This window comes from Vigna radiata, chromosome 7 (assembly GCF_000741045.1).
Source record: "Vigna radiata var. radiata cultivar VC1973A chromosome 7, Vradiata_ver6, whole genome shotgun sequence".
Taxonomy (NCBI): domain Eukaryota; kingdom Viridiplantae; phylum Streptophyta; class Magnoliopsida; order Fabales; family Fabaceae; genus Vigna; species Vigna radiata.
The window spans coordinates 33866283-33878871 of record NC_028357.1 but is presented as its reverse complement, the minus strand read 5'-3'; the positions used below and the strand labels follow the sequence as shown (position 1 = coordinate 33878871).

Sequence of the window (12589 nt, the reverse complement as noted above, 5' to 3'; positions counted from 1 at the left end):
AACAACATAATTATAGTTTAATTTTATAAAAAATTAAACTAATTTAATTTTATGTTATAATAAAATGTTAATTATATTACTTTATCTTGTTTCTAAACAAATTATGTCAATACTTATTGGTATAAGAGAAAAATAATGTATTTTTATTAAGAGAAAAATGTTATTTTAATAAAATTATTTCAATAAGTAACTTACTTATTATTTAGTCTTTTCTTATTTACCAAAAAGTTAAATTAAAATTTTTTAATATTTTAATTTTTTTTTTTGAAACGTTCTTGTTATTAATCTCGGAAATTGAATTATAAAATAAAGTAAAATTGGTTAAAATTTGATTATATTTAAAAACAAAATAGTATTTTGTTTTTCTGTTTATAAACGAGAACTGAAGAAGTATATAACAACACTTTTCTCATAATAAGAAAACAAAATTAAAAGATAAAGAGCATAATAACACTGACATGGTTGAGAAGAACTAAAGAAATATAAATTTAAAAGAATATCATGAGTAAATATAAAAAATAAATATTTTAAAAACAAATGGTAGAACCTATAAAAGATGTATATAAAATGTTAGAGAAATCAAATATAAAGAATAGATTATGATAACTTGTTATTTCTTTTCATTATAATTATAATATAAATATAAATAATGTTTACATTGGGATTCAATTTTCTGTATTAACGATAACTTAAAATTAAGACATTTTAAACAATTATTGTAAGAGCTAAAACAAATCATTAAAACCTGACATTAAATGACAAATAGATAAACAAAAGGCCATACAAACTGGCCTTTCTACCCTGCTGCAATCTTGAAAATAATATATTTTCTCAACAATTGTCTATTAATAATATTATTTTCTTATATCATAAAACGCATTTTGTATTACATGATTTTAAATTTAGAATACATTCACTAATTTTAAAATATTTATCGTACATTTCGTACAATATACTATAATTTAAATTTAGAATACATGATTTTAAATTTAGAATACATTTCGTACAATATACTTTAATTTAAATTATATATATATATACACACACACATAACACTTTATTCTACCCTTTAATTATATATAATATTAAAATTTATATATTGTACTATATAATCATATAAATTCAGTTTTTTTTCTCATTTATTTTCAATCTTAATGTGCTCTTAATAAAATGACCTAATCAAAGGTACAAAAAATATCAAACTTGGTAGAGATTATTTCTTCCTCCATCTCATGATTTCCTCATACACGTCCATGAGGTGCTGGAAAAATTCAAATTACTCATGTCTTACATTTTCGGAATGTAAAATATAAAAACATGTTTGAAATTTTATAATCGAAAACACATTTTAGAATTTGAAAACATATTCTGGATTATATAATCTAAACATGTATTTTACATTTCAAATTATATTTCAAATTTTTGTATTAAGCAATTAACAGTACATTTTCGGATTTTAGATTATGTAATGTAGAACATCTTTTGGGATTCAGAAATGTATTTGAGACTCTAATTATAATATAATTTTGAACTATACAACTTAAAATATATTTTCAAATTATATAATATAATCTAAAAATACATTTTTAAATTTTAGGTTGTGCCATTCAAAATAAATTTTCAGATTATGTAATCTAAAATGGTTTTGACCCATTTTAGTAAAGAACCTTTCAACCCTAATTCTTTTATTCAACCCAATGAATTGGTCACATCACTATTCTAGTAAAACGATAACAGAACCAGAAGGGTAAGCAGTTGCACTACAAAACAAAGTAAATTTTGAACAAATTGATCATATATATTTACAAGGTTATGCCCAAGATGATGAAACATAACTTAACCAACACAGTTCTAATAATGAAACACTACCAAAATAGCCTCTAATTTCACCCAAAGCAAAAAGTTATTTACACTAAAAAAAATATAAAGCAAAATTTCGAGAAAATAATAGAGAAAAGAACCTATTAACATTTCAATGTCCTGTGAAACAAATTCTAGGCAAACTGAATCAAAATATAAAGAAATCAGCATTCTTGGGTTTGACCAGATATTGGTGTTTTAGCAGTGTTCTCTTCGACCAATGGTGCTGTGTTTGTCCTTTCCACGCTTGATCCTTCATGCTCACTATCTTCATTATATCTATCCACACTGTGCAAAAATATTCCTGCAGTAATGCACAATGATATCAGAACACATACGCTTCAGAAAGTTTTTCCATTTCCATATTTTCCACACATTTATTAGTTTATCATGACTATGATATTTTAAGCAGTTCTAATGGCCATCCATCACGGTGTTTTGTTTTTGGTGTGAAGAAGTATAGGTGAGGTAGGTGTCAGGAGTTCACTAGGGTTTATAATACATGTCAAGATTCAAAGAAGTCTTATGGCAACAAAGACTTTGTAAGCTCACGTTCTTGTAAGATATGAATCTTATTCTTACCAACTAGATCAATCTTGCACATCCATCATGATATGATAAATGTGACTTGTTCTCATTTACTTATAATTGGATTAGACATGATTTCTACAACCATCAATGTTGCTCTAGTCCAGCCCCTTTTCTTTTTCTTATGATGCAACGTTGCTCTTATAGATTACAATAATGATATATGATTAAGAAATTAGTAATGTGATATGATTGTGGAAAACCAATAGATGTTGCATAATGACTAACCTATAAACCATATTGCAGCTGCTGGAAAAAATATACTTGTAAGAATCAAAGCAGTCGTCCTCCAGTTATGGATTTTGTCCTGCATAATCAATGTGTATGAATCAACCATTTAGTATTGTACAATGATCATGATATAATACATTGGTTTTTCTGTCTATTTGGTTAGCCAATATCCACCCCTCTGGTAAATAATGTACAGTTAAATTTTACAAAAAGTAAGGCCACAAAGGCGTCAACTGATTTGTCATTTTGTGGAAAAGTAAAGGTAACTATTTTCCCTTAAAAATTTGTATTGAATACAACTTAAAAAAGACTAACCTGGACTTTTCCAACAAGAGGTGAGGAAGGTACATCTCCAAAGATATGAATAGCAACAGTAGACAAAGCCATAGACAGCGGCCTCAAACTTGGTTTAACACAATGGAGACACACATAATTCACAGGAGCCTAAAATAAAAACATGAGGAAAACTTATAAAAAAAAAGAAAAGTGTGAAGCTATTGGACTATGAGTTCTAATGATCACAAACTATAGCTTATACATAAAATAATGTAACAGAAAACTATCATGCTAGACGTAATGTACAAACTCTGTTACATTTCCATTAAAAAAATAATCTTTTAAGGCACCATGCTAAAGAAACAGGAAATGTATCCAATACAGAAAAGAGAAAAATGGTTACTCTGGAAACAAGTGCCTGCTGAGTGGCAAAAACACGAAGAAATTCTAAAGAGAAAGGAAGTACCTGAGTGGCAAAAACAAGTAGTTCACCAACAGCAAAAAGAGCACAGAAGCCATACTCGCTTCTAAATAAGAAGGCACCAAAACAACATGCGCCACCAGTAAGAGTTGCAAACGATAGAAGCTGCCAAAAAGATTTGAAAATATTCATGAAAGAGCAATGGAGTTTCTATGCGAATTTTAGGACTGTTTCATGGAGATCACAAAATAAGTCAGTATGCATGGCCAAAAAGTTCACTTAATTATCCCATTACAGCTTGAATAATTGCACATGTACACTTTAGATGGACTTATTAGAGGTAAACAGAGTTGATAAACACTGAAATCTTTCTTAAAAAACATTTTGAAAAATTGATTAATGAAATTTACTCACAGCAGACTTTGATAAAAGGGTTCCCTTATTTTGTGAAAAAGTTATTTTTCTACACAGGCAAATAATTTCAATTCTGAAACCATGATGTTAAAAACATATTAGGCATACTTTGATCAATTAAGAATCAGATAATGTGACTGAAAACATATCCAGATACAACAACATACACTCCTAACTTCTCTTACTGCAATATAGTACAGAAGGTTTTAATGAGGGAAAAACCCACTCTTTTTGGTCAATTAAACCAAGGTCACTTCATGTATATAGATGACTGCAGTTTGTGTTAGGGACAATGATTCAGGCAGAGCAGTTTAGGCAATGCATAAACTTGTACAAAAGAAATTCTAGAATTCACTCTCTGAATTCAAATACCAACCTTAAATGCGTTTGATATTGTGCTATTCACGAAATCAAGAAGAAAGCCTCCTCCTAAGCTGCCCAATATTCCACATACAACTGTAATTCCTCCAAACATCATATCTGCATTAGCCTGCCAAAGTAAATTGTTCTCAATACAATTATTTAATATAATAATAGTACAGCAATAATATTGCATATCACCTTCAAATTATAAAATTACTGGTAGTATACTTATATTAAGAAAGTAAAAAGAATTAGAGACAGAAGGAAAAACCGTGTTAATGAAATCTCATGTATAGTTGTGGTCATATGACCAAATAAAATCTCACCATGTTATATATACTATAACCAGCTTTGGGGCCCCAATACGAGTAAGCACCTATTACAAAGTTGTATACTATGTAACCTGCAAATGGACATTCATGCGACGTAATTAAATTATGACAAAAACAATATAATTGTTGAACATGGTATAATATCGGTAGAGGTTATTGATATATGAAGTTCCTAAAGTAAGGTATATGCAAGTTCTAAGATGAATTTAACGACACAAATTAGATCACAAAAAACAAGTAGACGCACATAGTAGATTAGCAGGAGGACAAAGTACCTAGAACATTGACGACAAAAACCTTGTCAAGAAGCAGTTCTTTCACGTCTTGCAGAAATATTGAGAACTGACCGTATATTGTGGTTGCACATTTAGACCTAAGATAAGACAGACATTAAAAAAATATAATTATGAACATTATTCAGTGAGTTATATCAGACACATACAGTCAATCAACAGAGGGAAAAAGAAATTAGTAAATAAGGATAGTGGGGGTAATCATCCTCAGGTGGAGGGAGAGAATTGTATCCTTAATAAAGATGAGAAAAATGCTTCCATCGGCACAATAATGGCCAATAGGTCATATATTCTGTAAAACAACATTCAATAAACCAAGAATGATTTATTATTGTTCTTACCCGGAAGTTTCATGTGTGCTTTTGTCTCTGAACTCTGCCTTCAAGGACAACGTTTCATCTTTTCCATTTGAAGCATTCACATCTTTTCATAAAATAAGTGAATTTTGTTAAATTCAACAAAAGATCTCGTGAAACAGAAGCAGACCAATAAAACCAAAATGTAAACTTTAGTGAGCTGAAAAAATTTAGTAAGAGCTGAGCCTGTCCCAGAGAAAATGCATATTGATTTCTAAACAATCATGAAACGGTGGAATGGTTACAAGAACTTCAAACACAGACAATTTTGAGCCTTCCAAGGAAAAGTGTAGTTCAAAATTTTGATTAGTACACGTCTACACCTTTGTAGTTTATAAAGCAAAATGTCTCTTCTCCCTACTAATCTTCAAAGGAAGGGCAAGAGAAAACTGAAGAACACATGTAAACCTATAGTTTTTTATCTGAAAGTCTGCTCAACTACTACGGCATCTTGGGAGAAGAATAGATTTTAACCTTTTCTTCGGATAAGTCACAATAATACCACTTAATTATAGAAAAGAAGGGTCGGGAGTCCTCCAATAAAGAGAGAAGAAATGCTATTTCATAGTACAGGAGAAATAACTAGGGAAAAAATAAGTTTAAACAAGCAATGAAGGAAAATAGCACTGGGCACATCCTACGAGATAAGCTGGTTAGAATCCACTGCTAAAAAAGTAGAATTTATTAATTTTTTGTGAAACTGAATAGAGTTAACTTGGCATAGAATATCTATCATTTAATTTTGTTGAAAAGACAAAAAACGAGAAGACAAATGATAAATTTCTGTGCTTAGACCACAATAGAGCTATTCAATTTTGTAGGAACAAAATATTCAGTACTCTATATTTGGATGATAACACAGATAAAATCAATCTAATTGATCCTAATATCAACGGTTACTATATCTATAGGATTTTACATATCTACAAGATTCTAACAGTCCTTCTCAAGCTCAGGCATCTATCATACAAGTCAAACTTGTTACAAATGTCATCAACACAAGACTCCTTGAGAAATGAACATGTTAGTCAATTAGTTGCTGGAGTTAACAAAGTATACAATAACAAAACTTCACTATTGATTTGAGAGCATGACAGGTGTTGCAAGACAGGCGCTGGAGAGTAAAAAAGTGCTTGGAGATTGCAGTGGCTACTAGAGAACTAAATTGGTCATGGCAATTACTAGAGAGCAAAAATACTGAAACAGCTGAACAGCAAAAAATGCTGAGCGCAATGACAATTGTAGAAGAGCTGGACAGCTACCAAAGAGAAAAAATGTTTGATGGAGTTGGTTTTCACACGACAAGGTGATGTCAGTGGTGGGAGCCATCGGCTTGAGAATGCTTGCCAGAATGTCGCTATTGGTGAACAATGAACCCGACAGAAGAACAGAAACAATTAAATGCACATGGTTTCTAAAATTTACATTTACTCCTATCCTTAGTAGTATATTGCTAGGGACTTGGGTATTATGGGGTGTCTAAGTCTCACGTTGAGTAACTTGGAATGCTTGGTGGGATATTTAAGTGTTTAGTTCTCCTCTTTATTAGCTAGCTTTTGAGAGTGAGTTCCCCAAGTGTCAGGGTTCTCATCAAATAGTATCACAACTAGTTGTCTATGTTTCTGAAAACCCTAGAGTGAAATCCCCGCCAAGATGTTGATTCTTAGAAGTGGTACTATGATATAAGACTTAGGTACTGTTATGGGGGTACCTAAGCCCAGATTGAGTAATATGGGATAATCAATGAAGCATTGAAGTGTTTGATAGCTTTCCCTTAATAGCTAAGGTCTGAGGGCGGGTTTCCAAAGTGCTTAGGGACTCATCATGTTCATATCTATCTATTATTAAATTCCATAGAGTACAAGCTTATAGTTTTAAATTTTAAATTATATGTTTAATGGTAGATATGCTGCCATGTATATAGTAATCAGCATGAGCGCGAGTCTATATTAACATTACTCTTTCTTTATAGAACTTTCATCCACATATATTTGTATCAGACGCAATTCCAGTAAATACCCTTTCCAAAATGGAGAAATTTATTTGGCTTTGTAGCACCACTCTAAAACATAATGCTACCTTGAGTTTCTGACCCAGCTGTCTCAAGTTTCAGTTTCTTTCCTGAATCTGCAGGGGCAAAACCTGTATGCACAAGTAGTTTAGTGATGGGAAACAATGTTAGGGAACTATGTGAAACAAAAGCAGGAAAAATGTGCACCTTTCAACTGCAATGGCTTCATAAAAAATCCCAAAATAGCAAACGGAGACATCAACACAGCTTCCACCCAAAATGCCCATCGCCAACCAAAATGGCTTCCAACCTGTTTATAGACAATGAAAGGATAAAATAACAAAAACCACATTAAAAGCAAGTAAAAAAAAGAGATATACATGATTGATGCTAAAGTATAAGTACTGATACAGGACAATATTTCCTTTACCTTCATACAGGTCCAAAATTTGGTTTCTATTGTAATTGAAAGGGGAGGAGACGGTTGTCATTCCAGATTTATTATCAATGGACTACTTGTACACCCTTTCTACCTTAAGGACTTTCCGGTTTAAGATTTTTCTTATCTAAAACATTATACTTTTCATTCAGTTTTCAAATTTATAGAGAACTATGCTGTCAATCTATCCATATATATATATATATATATATATATATATATATATATATATATATATATATATATATATATATATATATATATTATTGAAACTAAATATTTCCTCTTTACCTAGTTTACAGGTTTTACAACTAAAATTTGATAATGGCAAACAAAATCAAAGGAAATCTTACCAAACCACCATAGATATAGCCAACTGCATATCCTGCTGGTATACACATGTAAAATGTAGCGAGCCATGCCGTTTTCTGAGACACACCAATGTAAGATAGGTTTCCACCATAAAGAAAACACATGATAGTCACAAAAACATAGGACAGTTAGAATGCCATATAACATTTCAACTACCAACAAGGGAAGGGAAAACGTCAGTCAGTTTTATAAGATATTATATATATAAACTATAAAAATGTTGAAAGGAAGCAAGCACACAACTAATGTAGATCAAGTCTCCAGAATAATTAAAGCAAATATTTCACTGGTTTACCCCAAATAGACCACCAATGACAACTTGTTAAACAAATATTCTAAATCTTTAATATATAATTTTAATAATTGAATCCAAAATGTAATTGCACAAAGCAAGTAGATTCACGATTTGAAAGGCATTTATACTAAAATTAACATGTATTCATATCATATTTGTACATGGAGCTAATAATTGAACCAGGATCCCATAAAATTGCTTCAGAGTTCAATAACTGAAGTGTACAAGATGGCTACACAAGAGCATAATAGACAATAGAAACATTCTAAGATAATTATCAGGGACAGAAACAAACCTGTGAAACTGGGGCATTGTCATCAATGAAAGGTGCTGCAAGACTTATAAATGACGCCTCACCTACACCAACTAGCCTGTAGAGAAATACAAATATATAAGGAAAAAAAATAAGATTACTCTTGCATCGTGTACTATATTGTGTATACAAAAGCAATGGAGTTCAAAATATAATGGAAGACACTTACATGCGGCATGCTGAAATGGACCAGAAATTGAAAGAGAAACCACAACACAAGGTTGCAAGAGTCCAAACAGATAATCCAACTCCAATAAGTCTAAATGGGTTTACACTGCAAATAGTAGAATTATATAATGATTAAACATTTATCTAAGCCAATAACAGCAATTACAAATCACATAAACAATAGTCAGTTTGTGTAACAGATATAAGAAGTTTTCATTATTAGATGATTATGTCTAACAAACATAGGAAACCTAAATTTAACGGAAAATAGGTCTAAACCATGGGTGGCTTAATTTTACGTGTGCGGCTAAATATATGCTGCAAAACATTATAGACATCTCGCAATCATTAATTTTAAAGGATAAAAAGTCATACTAAAGGGAGATTCTGAACTTCAATATAACAAGTCAGTTGTTGTTCAAAAGCTTCTTCAGTTTTCAGAGGTTTCATAATGTCATGAGTTGGCGAAATATCTTCTGAAGCATTAAAGGTTCAATATTTAAGTTAAATAAACATAAAGAATCCAACAAATGAACAAGTAGTTGCTCATGTACATTTCACGAAAACTAAACGAAAAATAATAGCAGCCTTTATTCTAGGACTTAAATGTATACATCATAAATTGGTTATTTGTACGCTAATGCTTTAACCATAACAAATCTGTAGTTATATAGACGAGGAAAAACCAGAGAATGTTCGCATCACTGAGTCTAAAGTAGGATGTGCCCAAGCTTGAAAATTGAGTGGGAAGAATTGAAGTCACTATGTCTCAAGTAAATTCTTTACTTTGATCCCAAAATGCCATGGGACCTTGACATACATCACGCCAAATAGGAAGTGAAGTACAAAAAGTGCTGTACAAGACTTTTTTGTGGCCCCCTATCCCCTTCACTTTGCGGCCTCTAAATGGGATATGGTTACATGGGGAATCCCAGATATGCATATAAAATCAGTTATCATAAAATGATCATTTTACTGCATTTCACTCTCCCTATGGCCCGTCAACAAGACAAAGACAAAGTCTATCCAGTATAAGGAGATATTAATATTAAGAGTTAACCACCAAACTATGGACCAAACTTATTAAAGGTATCGAGCAGAAATATGAACCAACTATTTCAATACAAACAGCCATTACCTCTTTGCTAAAGAAGCAAATATTGGAGAAGCCACAAGAAGTCCAACCATAAAAGCGGAGGATAGAACTCCATCCTCAAAATTGCTCAATTTAAAGTCCCCCCTGCATAGAAGGAGAAAACGATGTAGCCAAGACTACTACTACTACTACTAAGCTATGAAAATCTAATCTAATGCTCCATACATAGTACAATATGTCACGGCACAAAACTAAAGGAAAAGCTGTTACAGGCAATAGTTAACTTGCTGGGTAGAAATTTCATTTTCCATCTATATATAATACCAAAGTCTATGTTTAAATGTTTTCACTATTTATGTCAAAGACCCTACTATATCTTACACTTACTGTATTCCGGTTCCAGATTTGCAGGTCCCACCTTTACAAGTTCCTTGACTTCCATTAACACCATTACTTGCTATTGCTCCTCGATCCAAATAGTTTAACAAGTTAATCACACAAAATATAGCCAACAACCTACAGGACAAGATTAAGAGATCAAGAATTTTTCAAACACACAAAAGCATTGAATTTTCAAATTTCAATTTAATATACACCTGCATTGATCAAGCATGAATAATACGACACCCAACAACTCAAATCCATGACCAACATTAAAAAAAGGAAAGTAGCAACACCTCAAATACTCATCAAGGAATGAAAAAAGTCTCTTTCGTTTAATCAACAAAAAATGACAAGAGAAAAAGAAAAACCCAGTCTTAGTCCTCCTCCCTATCACATACCCACATAAAAAAAAAATAAAAAATTCCCTCCCTTTACCCACATTTTTTTTTTTCAGCACAGATCTATTAACTAAAAAGTAAAAATTGAAAAATGACCTCTTTGGCGTAAACCATGAAGTTGAGAGAATCATGGTGGACTTGGTGTCCACCCCTGGCTCCAAAGAAGGTTGAGGCTGAGAAGAAGACGACGCAGACTGTCCTTCATGTTGTTCCTGTGGTGGTCCCATATCAATTTAATATATAATATCTACCACAGTAGTATATTATATAGTTTTACGATGACCCTTTAACACCACCCAACTTGGAAATTGAAAGGTAGTTGAAGGAATGAGAGCAATGGTCAAAGGGAAGGCAGTGCTCTTGCACTTATTTCTTTACACCATCCAAACTCTCATATCTTCTTCCTAGTTTGAAGATTCAGCAAGACCAGGTCACACTGTTGTTTGTTATCACAAAAAAACAGAATTGCGCACAAGTGCGGATTCGGTTTTTCATTGGTTACGAAAATAGAATTTCAAGACAGGTGGTGTTTAGTGTTGACAAGATTCCGAATCCTCATCCTATTCACTCACTTGCTATCTCTTCTTTTTCTGTTATTTTTCTTAAAATTTTCAGAATTTTAAGGTTCAAGAGATTATTTCTGCACACAGGCTTATCTGATAACTCAAGATTTTGAAGCTCATTTTTTTAAATATTTTTAATTTTTAACCATTTTTTCCATTAAAAGCGTGGAGTATTAAATAATTTGAAGATCACTCAATAAAAAAAATATGTATAAAAATATGTACCTATTCTAGCATAATATTTGCTCTGTATACTTACGTCAGGACTAAAAGATTAAATATATTTTTCATTTTTAAATTGGAATGTAAAATTAAAATTATTATTATTTCAAATTTTGATTAAAATTATTAGTAAAAATATATCCGGTTTATTTTTTTATAATAATAAAAAATAATAAAATTATAATTATAAAAATAAATAAAATAATTTTTATAATTTAATTAATTATGTTTTTATTTATTTTGTATATAACTTTTATTTATTTGTTGTTGGAAGTCCCACGTTAACTAGTATGTAAGTAGATGCAGATCTCACCTTACAAGTCAAAATGTTTTACAATAAGAAAAAATAATAAAATTATTATTATTATTATTATAAAATAAATATAAATAAGTTTTATATTTTTATTGCAAGTGAGTTTTATTAATTTTGTAAAAATGTTTTTGTTAAAGATAGTTCATGTTAGACTAAAAAATAGTTAAATTGTGAAGACTAAGAACATGTGCTAGGAGTAAAAAAAAAAATATTGTAGAAGTAAATTTTGTTCAATTAAATTTTGTAATTGCGATTTATTTTAAACAATTATATGTACAACAAGTGAAGACCATGAGTATTTTAAAAAACTATAGAAGAAGGTCTAATAAAATAATACATGAATATTTAATTATAGAGTTTATTTTACAAAACTAAGCTACTTTAGAACATCCTTTCTCAAGTTCTCTGCCTGCCTTCATAGAATTTATCTTTCATATTTTTCTAGATCAGAATTTATTGTTGGAATCATAATGGAATGTACTCCAACCTCGTCCAATCAACTCTCAAAAAGTAAGTTTTTTGTCCACCTCTTTTAAGAGTCAAACAATATTTTTGGTTGCATGTGAGCAAGATTGAGTAGCATGTGACTCAATTCTACTCAAGGTTTCTCTGCTGGTTGATGATCTTAGGTATTTTCAAATCATTGATCTTAGGTTTTACGTAAAAATAAGTTCACCTTTGAGTTTGAGCTGTTGAAGAAGTGTTTTACTACATTAATTGTTAAGACAAGATTGTCTAAAGAGACTAAATTGTCTAGCAATCCAAGTTTTGAAGTTTAACAATCAACATTAAACGAAATATTATTGGTTAGGAAAAGATATAACGTCTAGCAAAGAACGTCTGAAGCCAAGAGTTAAATTAATGCCTACTAGACTACACTG

At 30.9% G+C, this 12589-nt stretch overlaps 1 protein-coding gene across 1 annotated transcript; it reads right to left on the bottom strand.

The window, feature by feature from the left end:
- Window positions 1-1755: 1755 nt before the first annotated feature.
- LOC106769452 (probable sphingolipid transporter spinster homolog 2) lies at window positions 1756-11243 on the bottom strand. The gene is made up of 16 exons (XM_014655078.2): window positions 10707-11243; window positions 10216-10344; window positions 9871-9972; window positions 8734-8838; window positions 8547-8622; window positions 7938-8012; window positions 7353-7455; window positions 7214-7276; window positions 5120-5201; window positions 4761-4858; window positions 4480-4556; window positions 4167-4280; window positions 3422-3541; window positions 2995-3123; window positions 2677-2755; window positions 1756-2164 (listed from the first exon to the last, which is right to left on the bottom strand). The coding sequence occupies exons 1-16, from the start codon at window positions 10835-10837 to the stop codon at window positions 2025-2027; spliced, it is 1623 nt and encodes a 540-aa protein (XP_014510564.1). The 5' UTR covers window positions 10838-11243; the 3' UTR covers window positions 1756-2024.
- Window positions 11244-12589: the final 1346 nt, after the last annotated feature.

Bases quoted from the DNA above. Each gene is read 5' to 3' on its own strand.
- LOC106769452 (XM_014655078.2), bottom strand. From the start codon at position 10,837: ATGGGACCACCACAGGAACAACATGAAGGACAGTCTGCGTCGTCTTCT. The intron at 3,124-3,421 runs GTACTTCCTTTC...TTTTTATTTTAG, and splicing joins TACTTGTTTTTGCCACTCAG to GCTCCTGTGAATTATGTGTG. The intron at 2,756-2,994 runs GTTAGTCTTTTT...TTGATTATGCAG, and splicing joins CTCTTGTTGGAAAAGTCCAG to GACAAAATCCATAACTGGAG.